Source organism: Aethalodelphis obliquidens, unplaced genomic scaffold, assembly GCF_003676395.1.
Source record: "Aethalodelphis obliquidens isolate GAN/ISIS:26980383/991018 unplaced genomic scaffold, ASM367639v1 scaffold84, whole genome shotgun sequence".
NCBI lineage: Eukaryota > Metazoa > Chordata > Mammalia > Artiodactyla > Delphinidae > Aethalodelphis > Aethalodelphis obliquidens.
Window position 1 is genome coordinate 7,563,782 of NW_020838028.1, and position 17,111 is coordinate 7,580,892.

At 33.4% G+C, this 17,111-nt stretch overlaps 1 protein-coding gene across 10 annotated transcripts in view; it reads left to right on the forward strand.

The window, feature by feature from the left end:
- The window catches only part of KIF21A (kinesin family member 21A), a 157,072-nt gene extending 140,188 nt beyond the window's left edge, over positions 1 to 16,884 (forward strand). For 9 of the 10 annotated variants that reach the window (XM_027093531.1, XM_027093536.1, XM_027093530.1 and 6 more), the window contains 7 exons: positions 2,087 to 2,223; positions 3,794 to 3,974; positions 5,459 to 5,623; positions 7,687 to 7,804; positions 9,213 to 9,383; positions 10,682 to 10,881; positions 15,618 to 16,884. In XM_027093531.1, the coding sequence (XP_026949332.1) occupies positions 2,087 to 2,223; positions 3,794 to 3,974; positions 5,459 to 5,623; positions 7,687 to 7,804; positions 9,213 to 9,383; positions 10,682 to 10,881; positions 15,618 to 15,711 (1,066 nt within the window). In that variant the 3' untranslated portion in view covers positions 15,712 to 16,884. Of the gene's footprint in view, positions 1 to 2,086; positions 2,224 to 3,793; positions 3,975 to 5,458; positions 5,624 to 7,686; positions 7,805 to 9,212; positions 9,384 to 10,681; positions 10,882 to 15,617 lie in introns of those variants that run through there. The other variant, XM_027093538.1, reaches the window with a different exon arrangement.
- Positions 16,885 to 17,111: the final 227 nt, after the last annotated feature.

Sequence of the window (17,111 nt, forward strand, 5' to 3'; positions counted from 1 at the left end):
TCTTTAAATATTCAGCTATTTAACTGTGCTTTTGTATGCTCTCTCCGATGAAGGTTCTCTTATCAGCTCAATAGTTTTAGATTCATCTGTTCCTAATATGATATAGTCTGCAGATCCTTCTTTCTGCTTCCACTGTTTTGGAAAATCTCTGATTTTTCAAAGCTGTTTTTAAAATGTGGCAACTGGAACTCAGCCTCATTCCAGATGTGGCCTTGGCAGAATATAGTAGCTCTATTGCTTTCTTTCTCCTGAAATACTTACTTCTGTTGCACATGTCATTGAAAGTGTTGGTAGAAGAATCATAAATTGTTGATCCATTGATCTTGTATTCAATAAACAAATTTCTTTAGCTTTTAAAGTCTAATTAAGCTCCTTTCCTACTTGGAGCGTTCTGTTCTATCTTCAACTTAAATTTTATGTTTAAATTTTATCCAATGAATATTTTAGTGCTAAGTACATACTTAAATGGATTTTTTTGGGTAATTTTTCTAGACAATGCAGCTCTTTAATATATCAATTTAATAAACATGCCATATCTGTCTTGAGTTCTGGGGAAAGACTGACTAGATATTGAAGACCTTTTTCCAGACTGAGAGGAACATTGACTCTTTAGGGGTGACTCTTCAGCCATTGATGGAACTACCTTACTACAACAGTTTCATACTTACCCACCATGTCCATAGGGATATCATTTGAAAAGCTTTTTGTATGGACTTTATTGGAATCAACATATATTGTGAATATGACATTCCCCTAATTTCCTGCCTATTAATTCTACAAGGACCTTCCCCTGTGAGATGTTATCTCTTACTGATGAGCATTTAAGTGTTTGTAATTATTTGTTTAATATTTTCCTCTTTGAGACTCAACAAGAAGTTTTACTCATCTGTAATTTCTGAAATCCACTTTTTTTTCTCCTTTCTGGAAAATTGGGTCTACATGTTTTATCCCCTTTATTGATCCTCTTAGTATACCAACAATGATTTTGCCTCTGCAATGGTATATACTTTCACAACCCTGTGATCTAATGATTTAAAAACAGAAATACTTGAACTCACTGAATAACTCTTCATTGTCAGATCTAATGTATCTTGGGCTTACATTTCTTCTTAATTATTTCTGTCCCTCGCATCTTAAAGGTTGTTCTCCTTCATCAGGAAGATGGAAACAGACAGCTTTGTTTTATTGCTGAATCTGTCCTAACATTATGCCATCTGTCTTATATAATGGACATATTTCAACATAATTTTTCTTCCTGCTCTGAGAAAAGATACATCCAACTTATATATTTATCATTTCTTAATTCACTCTCATTTTTAGTCTTCCCAATACAATTATTTCAGTTCAGATCCTGTCTTAACCTCCTTTGGGATAGGGACAGTGTTTTGATAAATTTTATATTTTCATAGTTCATAGTCCAGTGGCATAAAGCAGAAATTCCAGAAATATTAAAATTATGAGAAATCTCCCTAAAGAGCATCACTATTCTTTTAAAATCTTACTCTTTTTTAAAAATCGTCTTTGAGATTGTTAGAGTTTTAAAAGTTTTTGTTATTTTTGAGCCATTCTCCCTTTAGAATTTCAGGCTATGCAGTCATTCTTGTATTTATTCAAATTTGTTTGAAATTTGCTTCCTTAGTATTTTAGGTGGTATGTATTATACTTTCTTTAGAATGTCTTTTTTGACATAGAGTCTCATTCCAGGCTGATAGTCACACCTTCCAGTTATCCATCATTTATGCTTTCTCATTTTTCATAATTCACTATATTTGAAGAGCTCCCAATATTACTTCATTAAATTTTGAAGAGATGAAATTGTTAATAAGAAAATCCAATTTATCATGACTTTGCTCTTTGCAGAATGCACCTGCTAGCTGATGCCTAATTAGTTGATGCACTCCAACACTACTATTATAATTTCATGCTTTGTCTCTGTCCTTTTGCTTAAAAAAGAGACAAGGGAGCAATCTGGATTTTATTACAATACTAATTATTTAGAAAGACTTCTTAAAGCCAAAGAAAAAAATAAAAAGTAGTTTCATGATATAGCTACTAAAGTAAATCTTATTTTTTTCCCCCACCTCAGGGGCATAATCAACCCATTTCCAGCTTTGAAAGGAATCAGAGCTTCTCCACTTCAGTGTATTCACATAGCTGAAGGGCATACAAAAGCTGTGCTCTGTGTGGATTCTACTGATGATCTCCTCTTCACTGGATCAAAAGGTGCTAGTAGTTGTGTCATGTGGATATTTAACATATTTTTTTTTAATGATTACATTTTAACATGTTTTTAAAAATGTCAAACTGCTTAAGACACATAAGAATCTGAGAGATAATCTCATTCAACTCCTGAATTACATAAAATATAAAATCATTGCATGGTTGGGAAGAAAGTAAAACTTGTGTTGATGTTAGATGAATAGAATGGTGAGGGAATACATCTCCTTTTGGTAATTGAGCATCTAATACATACAAAGCACTGAGCTTAGTAATGCAGGCTATATAAAAATCTACAAAAGGCCATTACAGTGTACAGTGTGGTAAAGAGAATAAGATGGGTAGCAACCACCATTTCTTGAGCACTTACTCTATGTCAGAGACTATGCAAATTTTATCTCATTTAATTCTCACAATAAACCCAATGAAATACATGTTGCATCCTAATTTTACAGATGAAGAAGCTGAAGATTCAAGAAATTAAATAATTTTCCCAGATAAACTTAACTAGTAAGTGAAAGAGCCAGGATTAGAAACCTAGGTCTACTCATCTCCAGACCTGCACTCTTAACCCCTTTGGTGAAATTGCAGGCAACTAGAAATTAACTGTAAACGATTTGAAGAGTTATAGACCAAGAGTTTCGAGGTTTCAGAAAAGGGAGAGATTATGCTAAATTGTGAAAAATAAGGAAGGCTTTGATAAGGAGGCATTTAGGATGAACCTTACAGTATTGTTTGGATTTGACAGGTAAGAATGGGCAACCAAGATTAGAGAACAGTGTAAGCAGAGACTTGGAGGTAGAAGTGGGTTTGGAAACTAAATTCAGTTGGATTGAAAAGTAGAGTATATTTAGCGGCAGTGGTGGACAGTGAGGTTAGAAAAGTGAGAAGGAAGCATGTACAGGAATTTGGGAAGCTAGTCAAAGCTTTTTAGCATTTAGGGATGTTACAAGGTGAGGGGAAAGTCTAGCTAGAACTTGTGAATTGTGAATAATGGCAAGTAATTCCCCAATTTAAAAAATTTGCTCTGTAAAAGAATTTTCTAATGATTCAAATTAAATTTATTAGTCCAGGATAATTAGATATTTAGCATGTCAAAAAAAATAGAATAGTTTTATGATTATGTTTTTGGGTCAAAAATGAAATCAATCAGTGACCCCTGGAAAAGAAAGGTGTGTGTATTCCTACATGTGGAGTGTGGTGAGTATGTAAAAGAGTGATCAAAGCAAAATGTCTCAAAGAGGCTGATTTGGGATTGCCATTTTAAATTCAGGAGCAATTTGAAACAAGATTCTCTTGATATGTCTATTTCAAAATTTTGTATAATTATTTTTTAATACCACATAATGCATACACCAGATATCCTGGCTTTCATCTAATCCTTTATACCTACTTTGCCCTTCAACCTGCTGAAAAGTGTCAAGGATAGAGTTAGGATGCCTGCTGCAAGTTAATTAAATAATTACTGTTTTCTTATCTCATTTTTTTTCTCATAGAAGAGAAATTGTTATTGTTAAGAGAATCTAATTTAGCTCATATTGACAGTATTTCCTCTTTTTTATTTGTTTGTTTTTAGATCGTACTTGTAAAGTATGGAATCTGGTGACTGGGCAGGAGATAATGTCACTGGGAGGTCATCACAACAATGTAGTATCTGTAAAATACTGTAATTATACAAGTTTGGTCTTCACTGTGTCAACATCTTATATTAAGGTGTGGGATATCAGAGATTCAGCAAAGTGCATTCGAACGCTAACGTAAGTAACTTAAAGACAAATAGCATAAGGGGCAAATAGTTCTTGTTTACAAAATGTAAGAAAAGATAGGCCTATTTATGCATTCTTGTTTATTTATACCTATCCACTTGCAAAGAATATCAAAGTGTTTATAATAAGAACACAGATAAAATAAGGTGAAAAAAAACTGTTGAGAAAATAAAATACAATAGCTCAATATTAAACAGGAAAGGAGAAGTCATATTTGATCTGTGACTAAATACACATTTCATATTTCCTCCCTCCCAAATAACTAAGGAATTAAATTTTCATAGTATTCATTAATTGATGTAGTTAAATGATTTACATTACTTGCTTCAAATGAGTACCACTATTTAGAAAATGGCTGAAATCACCATTATAGACTGTTAAGAAGTACTTGCAAAATTTAATTAGCATGTATTGAATAATACATGCTAATTAATTGAGGAGTTTTTTTAAGACTTACACTGCTTTGGTGCTAGCCTATATTTAATAACTGTAGGTTATGTTGGACAATTGGAGGATGAATTTGTTTTCTACATCTGTTATCATATGTCTTTAAAATATAGAGCAAATAGTGATCCTTTTTGCCATAAGATTGATGAACTGTTTTACATAATTAAAATTAAGGTGAACTCTGTTGGTTTAAATAAGAGAAGGGAGCATAGGAATGGTTAATTTTTACTAATTTGTAGAGTGAGGATTATTAATATTTAAGTGCTATTTTATATTTTGAGAATTACTAATTATTTACTGTACTGAATACAGGTCTCTTGTGGAGAATTTTGTAGAAAAAAAACACTGTATCTTATGTTAGAAATTTACCAATCCAGTTGACTCATTAAAATCAAATTTGAAAAGATTGATTATAACTTGGTATTTTAGAAGTTTGCTAATAAAATGTTTCAAAATTTAAAAATATACTTACCATTTAGAATTTAGCTGAGGAAATAGAAATAAATCATATTTAAGTCTTTCGCATATAGTAAGTAATCCTTATATGATTGGGTTAAAATAAACAAAAACTGAAAATAAAAAGTCCTTAGTGTCTTTAATTCATAAGGGCAAATCTTATATATGAAAGGAATACTGGTAGGCTTGTTCCTCAGGGAACTTCTGGAAACTGCAGGAAAATGAATTAATTTTGTGACACTGTATCATTTGTTGAGTTTTTGTCTTTGTCATCTAATCTTTTCTGAATCATATTTAAGTCATCTCTAACAGGGCCCAGAATTCCTAGTGTTATAATAACTTGCAAATTAAGAGTTTTAAGCCATGTCATCTTGTTTTCTTCATTCATTTATCTATCAAAATGTTTATTTATTAGTGTGTATGAGGTGTTGTGCTAGGCACAGTGCATACAGTGACCAAAGAACACAGATCTTCTTGTTGTCTACAGCCAGTTTCCTAGGAATGTAAGGAATTCTAAGACTAACTCTTGTCCAGAAATGTGACTTATTTTGCTTTACTTTGTCTCTGTTAAGGTCTTCAGGTCAAGTTACTCTTGGAGATGCTTGTTCTGCCACCACCAGCCGGACAGTTACTATTCCTTCTGGGGAAAACCAAGTCAATCAAATTGCACTGAACCCAACTGGCACCTTTCTCTATGCAGCTTCTGGAAATGCTGTCAGAATGTGGGATCTTAAAAGGTAGAATTTTAAAGAAAATGTACTTCCTGTATATGGCAAATTATTAATAGCATTAATACATTAATAGCATTATACACACATTAATAGCATTAGTGTGTGTGAAATCTAATTTGTATAACCCCAGAAGTTAATATAAAAACCTAGACTTTTCTGTTTGATTCAGCACCGCTGAACGTCTATGTCCTCGTTAGCAAACTCACAATTTTCCTTTCTTTTAATCTCCATTGCTGGGAAAAAAATATATGAAGGAAAATAGCCTTTCTTAACATTTGTCTATAAGTTGTGTTGTTTACCAGGAAGAGAACAAGATTCTCATGCTAGTTGCATCAGTACCTTTGAAAGAATTATTTTTTGTAACATCACTTATGCATCATTATCTCAAAATTTTCAGTTTACAAACCATATAACTTTAAGCGTAAATATTCACAGGATTTTTATAAATATAGAATTATATATATATACACATATATATGATGAAGTATTAAGAAGATGAAGTGAGTACAAAGAGAAAAATGATAAATTGAAATATAAGGCATTACATCTTTGATTTGATTTCTTTTTGCCGTGAAGTATAAAGCTTTTATCCTTCATTTGAGTGTTTATTTTAGCTTCTTTTCTAGTTCTTAAAAATTTGGCAGCAAGGGAATATTTATTTATTAGTTAATAAATGTTTATTCAATATCAATTATGGCAAGCACTATACCAACACTTGTGGTAAGGTACTGGGGATAAAGACTGAGCAAGACAAATTTGGTGTCCATCTTCTTAGAACTCATCTTGTAATGGAGGATAAAGGCCATTAAAAGGCAATTACAAGATTCTGAGTAAAGTTTGTAATTCAGGTAATATAGGTAATTCAGTTAATAATCCCATCTAGAAGGGCTTTGTCAGTAGTAAATCAAAGGGAAATTTATTTTAGAAATTCTGAGGAAAATTGGTTATAACTTGTAACATTTTAATGCATGACTGAGAAAGTATTATAAGCATAATTTATAGATAAATAAATGAGAGAGAAAGAGAAATAAGAAACACAGTCCTGAGAACAGTTTTAGAAAAAAAAAGTAGAAAATTGAAAACAGTGCTTGTTTAAGAAAATTAGGAACGAGATGAGGACTGGGTTTATTCTTGAAGACATTAAACTTGATTTGTAGTTGTAGTACCATGAAGGAAGATACTCAAAGTCATGACATGAGGCAGAAAAGATACCAGCTTTTGAAAATCTTTACATTCTTTTCTGCTGAAAAGTTAGATCCTTTTTCAAGTTGCTTGATTTCAGCAACCTGATTAAATACAGATTCATCTTAACAAAGTAACTAAGAAAAGAGTTACAAGAAATAATAATATTCTAGAGGGCAAATACACCTCTGTATTCCAGCAGCTTGATTTGAGGTAGGACTATGAAACAAAGGTTCATTGTCACCCCCTGACAATGGGCATCACATGTTCTTCTACCAGTCAGATATATTCCTGGTCATTTTCATGTCTTTGTAATAATTGATGAAATGGACTACCTATTTTCTGACATGCATGTATATACACATATGTGTGCATACATGTATGTGTATATATGATGGGTGTACATATATGTGTATATGTGAGAATATATGTTAGTGTAGTAAAATAATTTTACTTTCTTCATATTGTTATTTTCTAGTTATATCAGTGACATAGTTGTTTTAATCAAATTTCAAATTGGCCCTAATAACATCAATCATATGTCTATATCATGTTGAGAATTTAACAGATTAAGGTTTACCTGGACTTAGGTTAGAGTTAAAATTAGCCTTTAGCAAGTTTTTGGAGTTTTGATTTTTTTTTTTTTTTAACTACCTGAATGATATTAGTTGCTTTGGAATAACTTATTTAGGACTCCTCACACTTCCATCAGAGAATTGATTACTTTGGCCATTATTTTTACTCTTAATTTGAACAGAGTTGCATAGAGGTGGAGTTAAATCAAAAAGAACAGTTTTAGCAAAGACTGTTGATTATTTTTGCTGAGGCTTAGGCTCAACATGCTAAGAAATATTTTCAAACAAAATTATTTTTCTCTCTTTTTAAAGGTTTCAGTCCACAGGAAAGTTAACGGGACACCTAGGCCCTGTTATGTGTCTTACTGTAGATCAGATTTCTAGTGGACAAGATTTAATCATCACTGGCTCCAAGGATCATTATATCAGAGTGTGTATAATAAAGTTGTTTAATTACATTCTCCTATTAAATGATAGATTAGAAGTATTGAGATGCACCTGGGACCCTTTTCTCTAAATCAGTTTTCTTTTTTCTCATTTCTAACCTTTGCTTTTTCTTCCTGATCTTTTCCTCACTCGGTTCCTGGTTGTGTTGTCTTATTATTTAAACATGTATTCTCACTTTTCATAGAAGATAGGTTGGGAGGGATTTTAAAGATTTTTTTGGCTCAGTCATCCAACTAATGCTTAAGTCTCATCATCACCACCTTTAATGCTGAACATGTTAAAGTCTTCACATTTTATGCAAGTAGCAGATAAGATGAAGAGAGAAGCATAGTTTGATTCTGGAGATGTTAAATTTGAGATGCTAATAGAGGACCTTCTCATGTAGTCCAGCAGGCCATTTGAAAGGCAAGTCCAGAGCTCAAGATAAGTTATGACTAGACATGTATGTTTCAGAGCTGTTCAAATAGAAGCAGATGGTTAAGGAGTTAGAGTAGTTGACATGGCCAAAGGAGAGGGGTTGATATGACTCAGCCTTGGGGAATCCTATAAGAACCAATGGGAATAAAAAAGAGGAAACAGTAATAAAGAGAGATAGGAAGAGTATAAGTACTATTTTTTAGAAACTTTGATTAAGAGATGAGAAATCGGTTAGTGACTTGACAATAGAATGGTTAAGGTGAGAGGATTTTATATTTGGTAGACTTGAGCATGTTTATATGCTCAGGAAATGGGCTCAGTGGAGAGGGAAAGTGTGAAGAGTGAAGTGGTAGCAATTGGTGAATCAGATCAAAGATGTGAACCTTGGGAAAAAGTAGGTACACTTTAGCATCTGAAAAGAAGGGAAGGGTAAGAGAATGTTTGAGAATAAAAGAAAACTTTTGTAACTGGGAGGATGGTCCAGAAAGTTTATTTTTGGTCATACTAACCTTTTTAGGAAATCACAAGTTCAACAGTTAAGAGAGATGAGAGCAACTGAGGGGAGTGAAAGGCTTTGAATAGCAGCTTTGGAGAATTTGAGATGACCACCAAGATTGCAGAGCTACCTAATAGTGTTTAAATAACAATCATATCATTTATTTGAATTTCAACTGGATTGATATGTAGCATTTTTATTATTTAACATATCGTTTGTACACTCACACATGAGAAAATTGGTTGCCTTTCTTAAGAGCTTACAGACATGTAAACATGTGACATGTAAGCAAAAGTAGTGTGAAGATAGGGCTCAGGTTCATCCTGAGTCATTCATAGCAGGTTATTTTAGTTACCTTAGTAAAATAAAACAAATCATATCTGGTTAATATACGTGTGTGTGTTTCTATGAATGAATGCATATAGGTGCTTATTTGTAAGATAAATCGGATGACTGCTTCCTTTCTGCTTTTATTTAGATGTTTGATGTAACTGAAGGGGCTCTTGGAGCTGTGAGTCCCACCCACAATTTCGAGCCCCCTCATTATGATGGCATTGAAGCATTAACCATACAAGGGGATAACCTATTTAGTGGTTCCAGAGATAATGGAATCAAGAAATGGGATTTAGCTCAAAAAGACCTTCTACAGGTAATGCAAAACCTTTTCATGGGATGGAGTGGGTATTTCAAAGTCACCAGTATTCTATATAAGAACGTGAAGAGCCTCTATGTAGATTTTCATTGTTTAGGGATGGTATCAAACAGGGCTTCCTCTTAAAGAGTGTTTCATCATCACCCACCAGAGTTACTAATTATGAAAAGGGCAACATTCAACTTTTAATGATATCTCCTAAATAAAAGGGGAATAGACTCTGATAAGAGTTGGAAGATCTGGGATAGCACCATGCTTGTGTTTACTAAATGAAATCAGTCTTGGAGTAAAGCAGTCAGTTTCTCATTTTGTTTTTGTTTTATGTACACATATTCCAAAGAGTACCAAGTTTCACTAAGGTCAAAGCAGTCTAAATGATTCCTCATCTCATTTTCATACATTCAACAGTGGTGGTTCTCTCATTTCCTATAGAATGATAGTTGGATTGAAGTGTCCTGTCAATACAATCAAACATTGGTGGCTTTTCCTAATTCCGAGAGGAAGAAGTTAGTTAACAGATAAAATTGTACTCAATTTCAGGCTTTTCCATATAAATGTATGCGTGTGTATGTATTGCAATTATTCCTACTTTCCTGCTTACAACCAGATGAAAACAAAATGAACAAGTAGCATGAACGTTAATAGCAAAAACCTGGCAACAGATGCATATATTGCACTCAAAAGCTTTTCTTTTATAGATATACATTCTTGGATGTGACTTTTATGTTATGTATATAAATATATTTATGCATAAAATATGGTATATAGTCTGAGCTTATAATTATTGTTTACTCATTGTGAAATATATAGGTTAGCTCCAGCCTTCAACAAAAAGCTTTAGGCCTCTATGTTCTCTTCCAAAATTTAAGGCAGTGATTTTATGAGACAATCCTTATAGTCTACACACCAGGTTGTAGTTTTCAAACTAGTTGCGTGAGATACATTTTGGAGAAAGGTGAAATAGTTACTCCTTTGAAGAGAAAGTGATGTTTGAAAAATTCTGTATACTTTCCAGGTGTTTTAGATTCTATAGATTTTTCTTTTTTAACATTCTAGGCCTTTAATACTGATAACACTGATGATAACTAGTGAGGCAAATTTAGGAGCAAATTACAGATTTATTTCTTTAAATCATGAAGAGTGACTTCATAGAAAATGATTTTTATGGTTTCCAGGCCAATTCAATGTTCCAAATTTTGAATTTTGTCAATAAAAACTTTTGTAACTTATTTTGGTATGAAAATGTCAGTTTGGACTACTCCCCTTAAACTGCCGATTTTTCTTTTTTTTCTCAGCAAGTTCCAAATGCACATAAGGATTGGGTCTGTGCCCTTGGAGTGATGCCAGGCCACCCAGTTTTGCTCAGTGGCTGCAGAGGGGGCATTCTGAAACTCTGGAACATAGATACCTTTGTGCCAGTTGGAGAGATGAAAGGTCATGAGAGTCCTATCAATGCCATATGTGTTAATTCCACCCACATTTTTACTGCAGCTGAGTAAGTTTCTGCTATGTGATCTTTCTCTATATTGTTTACTTGTATTCAGATTTAATAAATCCTGTAAGTTGTAAATATCTGGAAATGTAGAATATATGAATCCTTTTATTACAGTTATTCTAATGTCTATTTATGATGTCTTATTTATATTTTCTGAGAAACACTGTGGGCACTGAGTTTGGGCTCCCCTGGTTACATGGTAATAGTGTTACTCCTATATCGGCTCTCTGATTAGACTAAGAAGTCTTCTGCCAGATCTTCCCCTGGTGATTTTAATTTTTAAAAAATCATTCATAACTGACTAGTTTCTAAAAGTTTTTTTCCAGAAAGGCAACAAACTTGTCATTCTTCAAATTTAGACCATTTCATTTAAAAAAAAAAAACTTTGTGCATCTTCTACCTCCTTTAAAGTTTAAGTACATAGTAATAATATCTACTTCCCTGTTAAGATGACTGGATTGATTAATTTATTTGCTCATTTGCTTATTCATGATGAATCTCCTATGTGCCAGGCACTGTTCCGGACCCTTGGGAATAGAGAAGTGAACAAAGTAGATACAAACCGTAGTTTCATTCTAAGGAGGAGAAAAGAAAATAAATAAGTAAAATATGTTACATGGTGAGAGGTGCTATGGAGAAAAATAAAGCAGGGAAGGGGGATGAGAGCATCACTGGGGGGCAGGGGTTACACAATAGAGTGATCAGTGAAGGCCTTACTGAAAAAGTGACATTTAAGAAGATGTTTGAAGGAGGTGTAGAGATGTGACCATAAAAGTGACATAATATGTATATAAGTACTTTGAAAAGGAAAGCATATATACTAACTGTAATGTGAGGTGTTCATCTCAATCAAATAAAATGTAATTTCTCATGAATATCTTGAAAATCTCCCTATGTCATTTGTGTACCAATTATGTTACTTAATTTGACCAACTGCTTGATTCGTCTGTCCTAAATGCACGATTACCCTGATTTTATTTTGAAACCTCTGCTATATTTCTCTGGTGTCTCTTATTATTTGTACTGTTTCCATTGAATCCCTCTTCTCATTTAGATTTACTTTCTCTCATCTCTAAAGTACATCAAAGCCAATTTCTTTTGTGTTTTTCTAAGGTGTTTACCTTTGGTGCTTCATTGATGCTATTTCCAAGATGCATACTTTCTTAAGAGTCATCACTTTTATTTGTTCCCTTGGAAATTTGTTTTGTCCTTGACAATTTATGGGAAATAAATTAATATCCCTCAAAGCTGTGGGACACACAAGATAAGACTATAAAAGTATTATGTATCACTGAGGTCTGGTCGGTGAGGTATGATATAATACTTTTCTTCCATGATACAGTTTTATTTTTGAAGAATTGAAATTTTTCTCAGTTTACCCATGGAGCATCAGATGCAGATGTATTTACCATGTAACATAAAATCAGGAAAATCGCCAATAAAATCAGAAGGCCTATTTTCAAATTAGTGCTACTTATTTGTTATCTAACGAGTGTTTGTATAGGGTTTAGTATCTACCAGGCATTGTCCTAAGTGTTTTCAGGCTTTTACTCATTTAGTCTTCATAAGAACTCTAGAAGGTGAGTATTATTATAATCCCTATTTTATAGGTGGGACTTTATAATTCAAAGTCCTTTATAAGTAATTCTATCATATCTGATTTCTGGATCTGACGTCACTGATTGATTTTTCTTATGATTATGGGTCTTATTTTTTCTGCATTTATGTCAAGTAACATTTTATAGAATGTTGAACATTAATTATAGTATTGTGTTTTGAGTATCTGGATTTTGTTGTATTCCTTTAAAGAGTATTGGGCTTTGTTTGTCAGGCACATAAGTTACTTGTGGTTCAGCTCATATTTTTGAGACTTGTTTTTAACTCTTCTTGGATTTCTATTGAATGTCTTGAATGTTTGATGCTGTTCTCCACTGGTCAGAACCTGAACATCTCACAGCGCTTTGTGAACTCTGGGATTTGTTTGACTTATACTCACTAGTAGTTTTTTGGTGTGGCCTTATAGTCTGATTCTACTCATGTGCAACTTAGCCTTCAGTCAAAAGCATTAGGGGACCCCTATGTAGATTGATGGAATTCTTTTCCTATAGCTCCATAGTTCTTTTTGCATAGCTCTCTCCTCTTCTCTATCTGGTTCTACAAATTCCAACTATTTCACACTTACCAGGTTTTTATTACGATCTCTTCAACTCTGATTCTGTGATTTTTCTGCTTGGTTTCCCACATTGCTGTAGTCTGGAAAGTGCTGCCAGACTGAGAGCCAGGGCCATCACAGAGCTCACCTTCTCTGTTTCCCTTTTCTCAGGGATTACAGGCCTGAACTACCTATTGCCCAGTTTCTGAAAATAGTTGTTCCATATATTCTGTCAAGTTTTCACTTTGTTTACAACAGGAGCACTAACCTGGCACAGGTTACTCTGTCATGACTAGTAGTGTAAGTTTGTTCATCTTAGGCTTCATATGTCCAAAACTGAACTCCTGACCTTCCTAAGAAACCTGCTTATCCTAAAGCCTTCTCCATCTCAGTTGATGGCTTGTCTGTCTTCTCTGTTGCTTAGTTTAGAAACCTTCATTCCTCTCTTTCTCTCACACTCCATATCCAATGCATCAGCAAACTCTGTTGGTGTTCTACCTTTAAATTATATCTAAAATCTGATCACTTCTCACCATGCCTTTTGCTGCCTCTCTGACCCTAGTCACCTTCAGCTCTTGGATTACTACAGTAGCCTCCTAAACAAGGTCCGTTGCCCATGTGTAGTCTATTCTCAATACAGACACCAGAGTAATTTTTAAAAAATACAAGTCAGATCTTGTTCCTTCTCTGCTCAAAACCTTGCATTGATCATCCATTTTATCTAAAGTAGAGGCCGTTACTTGATCTGACCCTTTGAGCATTTATCTCTCACCTTACCTTCTAGTACCCTCTGGTGTGCTCCTTCTCTTAAAACACCAATAACATCTTTGCTGATTCTTGAACATATCAGGCTCACTCCATCCTTAGGACATTTGCCCAAAGTGCCTTCAGAGATCCTGATCTTCTTCTAATGTCTTTCTTTCTCGATAAGAATAACCTTGCCATTTTATTTAAAATTGTGATCTCTCTTATCAACTACCACTCCTGATCCTGATCCCCTTTGCCATACTCTTTAATTTCTCTATAACATTTATTACTTTCTAATAAACTTTATAATTTAATTATTTATTAAGTTTTATTGTCTGTCTCCTTTTGCTAGAATATATGATCTACAAAGGCCTAGGATTGTGTTTTTTATTTATTTGTTTATTTTTAATTGATCCCGAGCACCTAGAATAATGCCTAGAACACTGCAAGTTCCCAAGAAACATTTGTTGAATGGATGGTTGTATAAATGAATGGATAAATGGGTGAATGTGTGAACATATCCCCTTCTGTTTTCAGTTACATGTGCTGTGTGGGATAGGGAGAGATTATTATTTCCCTCCAGTTTTATTGAGATATAATTGACATACAGCACTGTGTAAGTTTAAGGTATACAGCATAATGATTTGACTTAAATATATAATGAAATGATTATCACAATAAGCTTAGTTAGCATCCATCGTCTCATGTAGATACAAAAAAAAAAAGGAAAAGAAAAAAAGTGATTTTTTTTTACCTTGTGGTAAGAACTCTTAGGGATGAGAAGATTGTTGATTAAAAATTAGAAAGCCTGGATTCTAGGCTCAGCTCTGTACTCTACTATGTTACATTGAACAAGTCACTAAACTTTCTTTATCCTCGAAATGGACTACATAATCTTTGAAATACTTTTTAACTATACAATTCTATGGTAACTCGTTCTTTTTGGCTTTGGGTTTGTTAGGAAATGGGAGAAAAGCAACACTCTCTTTTTAGAGCCATGAGAGACATGGTAAGAAATGTGATTGTCTAATGACTAGTCCCCAGAACCCACATGTTAAGTGAATAAAAATAAGTTTTCTCAGAAAAGCTTTGAATTGTCTATGTTCTATGATAGGCAGAATGTTAGACTACTTCTTAGTAGCCTCCTGCTTTTTCTGTGGGCTTACCTGAACATAATTCTTCCTGAATATCAACAGATTCACCAACTCCCTGGAATTCCTGCCCTGGCCCCCTCACTGTGATCTTACTGTGGGCTCTTATGCCTGAAGACCTCTGACCATGTCATATTAGTAAAGTCTTTAAGACATGGAGCCAGACTGCCTGGTTTCAAATCTTGGCACTATCACTTACTTTGTGATCTTCGGCAATATATATATATATTTTTTGGCCGCACCTTGAGACATGCGGAACTTCCCCGACCAGGGATCAAACCTACGCTCCCTGCAGTGGAAGGGTGGAGTCAACCGCTGGACCACCAGGGAAGCCCGATCTTGGGCAAATTAATTAACTTCTTTGGACCTCAATTTGCTCATCAATAAATAGGGGAGAATAGCATTATCTATATCTTATGATATGTAAAGAGAATTAAATGCATTAGTGTATGTGAGGGGAACATAGTAACAATACCTGGCACATAGTAGGCCCTTGATAATATGAACTATTTTTAATTTCATTATTATGGGTACCTGTTTGGTATACCTATGGGACAATGTATATTTTTACTTACATCTATTAGAGATCTTTTCAGAAAATGTTTCCATGATAAGTAATTCTACAAACTACTTCTTTATCTTTCCACCTCTTTTCACATGTTCATTTTTAATTTATTATTGTGTAGTGATCGAACTGTGAGAATTTGGAAGACTCGAAATTTGCAAGATGGTCAGCTCTTTGACACAGGAGATCCAGTGGAAGATATTGCCAGTAATTAAACATGAATGAAGTTAGTCATAAACTGAATACTGTGATTATACTCTATGTTCTTTATGGAAAATGTTGTCCTGCATTTATTAGGCAAAAACTTGTGAATGGAATTAACTGGAAAATATATCTGAATCCAACTGCTGAATATAAATGGTATTCTAATAAAATTGTGTACTATCCTATGTGCTTAATTTTAATATCTACCAATGCATATATAACCTATAATTGATATGCTGCTTGATTTGCACTTATATAGTGGCTGGATTTTTATGCCTGGCTATAAAGAACATCTTCAAATTATTTGAAGTACAACATGTCTGCTTTTGTGACAGAAAATACACTTGGAATACAAAGCAACCCATTGTTAACTCATTCATATAGTCTGTTCAGATGATTTACATACTTGAAACATATTGGGAATGTTAATCAAACATTGGTTTGTCTGGTATTTATATCAGTCTACAGAGGGCTCCCAAATTTAAAAGCTCTTTTAATGTAATGGAAAAAAGATATGAGAATATTACTGATGGTGATTTTTCATAAAATGGAACTAACTTTAATCTACTAACAAAGAAGGTTAAACAGATTGTGTTAGATGTCGATATTTACTTGTATTGACCAAAGTTTTGCAGCTGTGCTATATTCTGTGCTCAGGACTAAAATGCTGTTAAATTGTTTTATTAGTGCTGTGCATACATTCTGTGATGGGAAACATTTTTGATGTCCTAACAGAAATATATTTTGATCTATTTTCCTATGGAGTTGTTTCTTTTATCACCCTTTAATTTCATTTTTATTTAATAGTAGTATTTCTTTCCCTTTTTATCTAATTTTTTATGTGCTGCTAAATACATTTTAAATGTACTATGTTTGCAAACCTTGGTAGCTATGATGAGAACTATGTCACCTGCAGTGAGGAAAGCTATGTAAATAGGTAGATTGTAAAGAGAGAATGTCTTATGTTGTAACTATGAATTTTTAAATATTGTAGATTGAATTTTGCAAAAGGATGTATAATTTATCTGTCTGCTCAGAATATTAATTTGTAAATTCTGCAAGTTTAATTTTTATGTGGATGGTATGACACTTGAAAATATTGTCTTGTGATCTTTTTCCCAAAAACTATTTGTTTGTAAATGAAAGCTTAGCTAAGGCTTAAATAAACATGTCGCTGTGAATTATTTTTATTCTCTTGTTCTTTTCCTAATATGAAAATGGCCAGTGTTTGTAAAACTTTATTTTATCTGTGTGATATAAGGAAAGACATTTTCTTGTTATCCAGTGCTACATATGCATTCCTTTTTTTGCTCACTAGACATGAAATATTCTTGAAAAATATAAACCATAACTTAATCTTGAGGAACCAAGGAAACTCGCTATTTAAAGGAATTAAATCAAACCATATAGT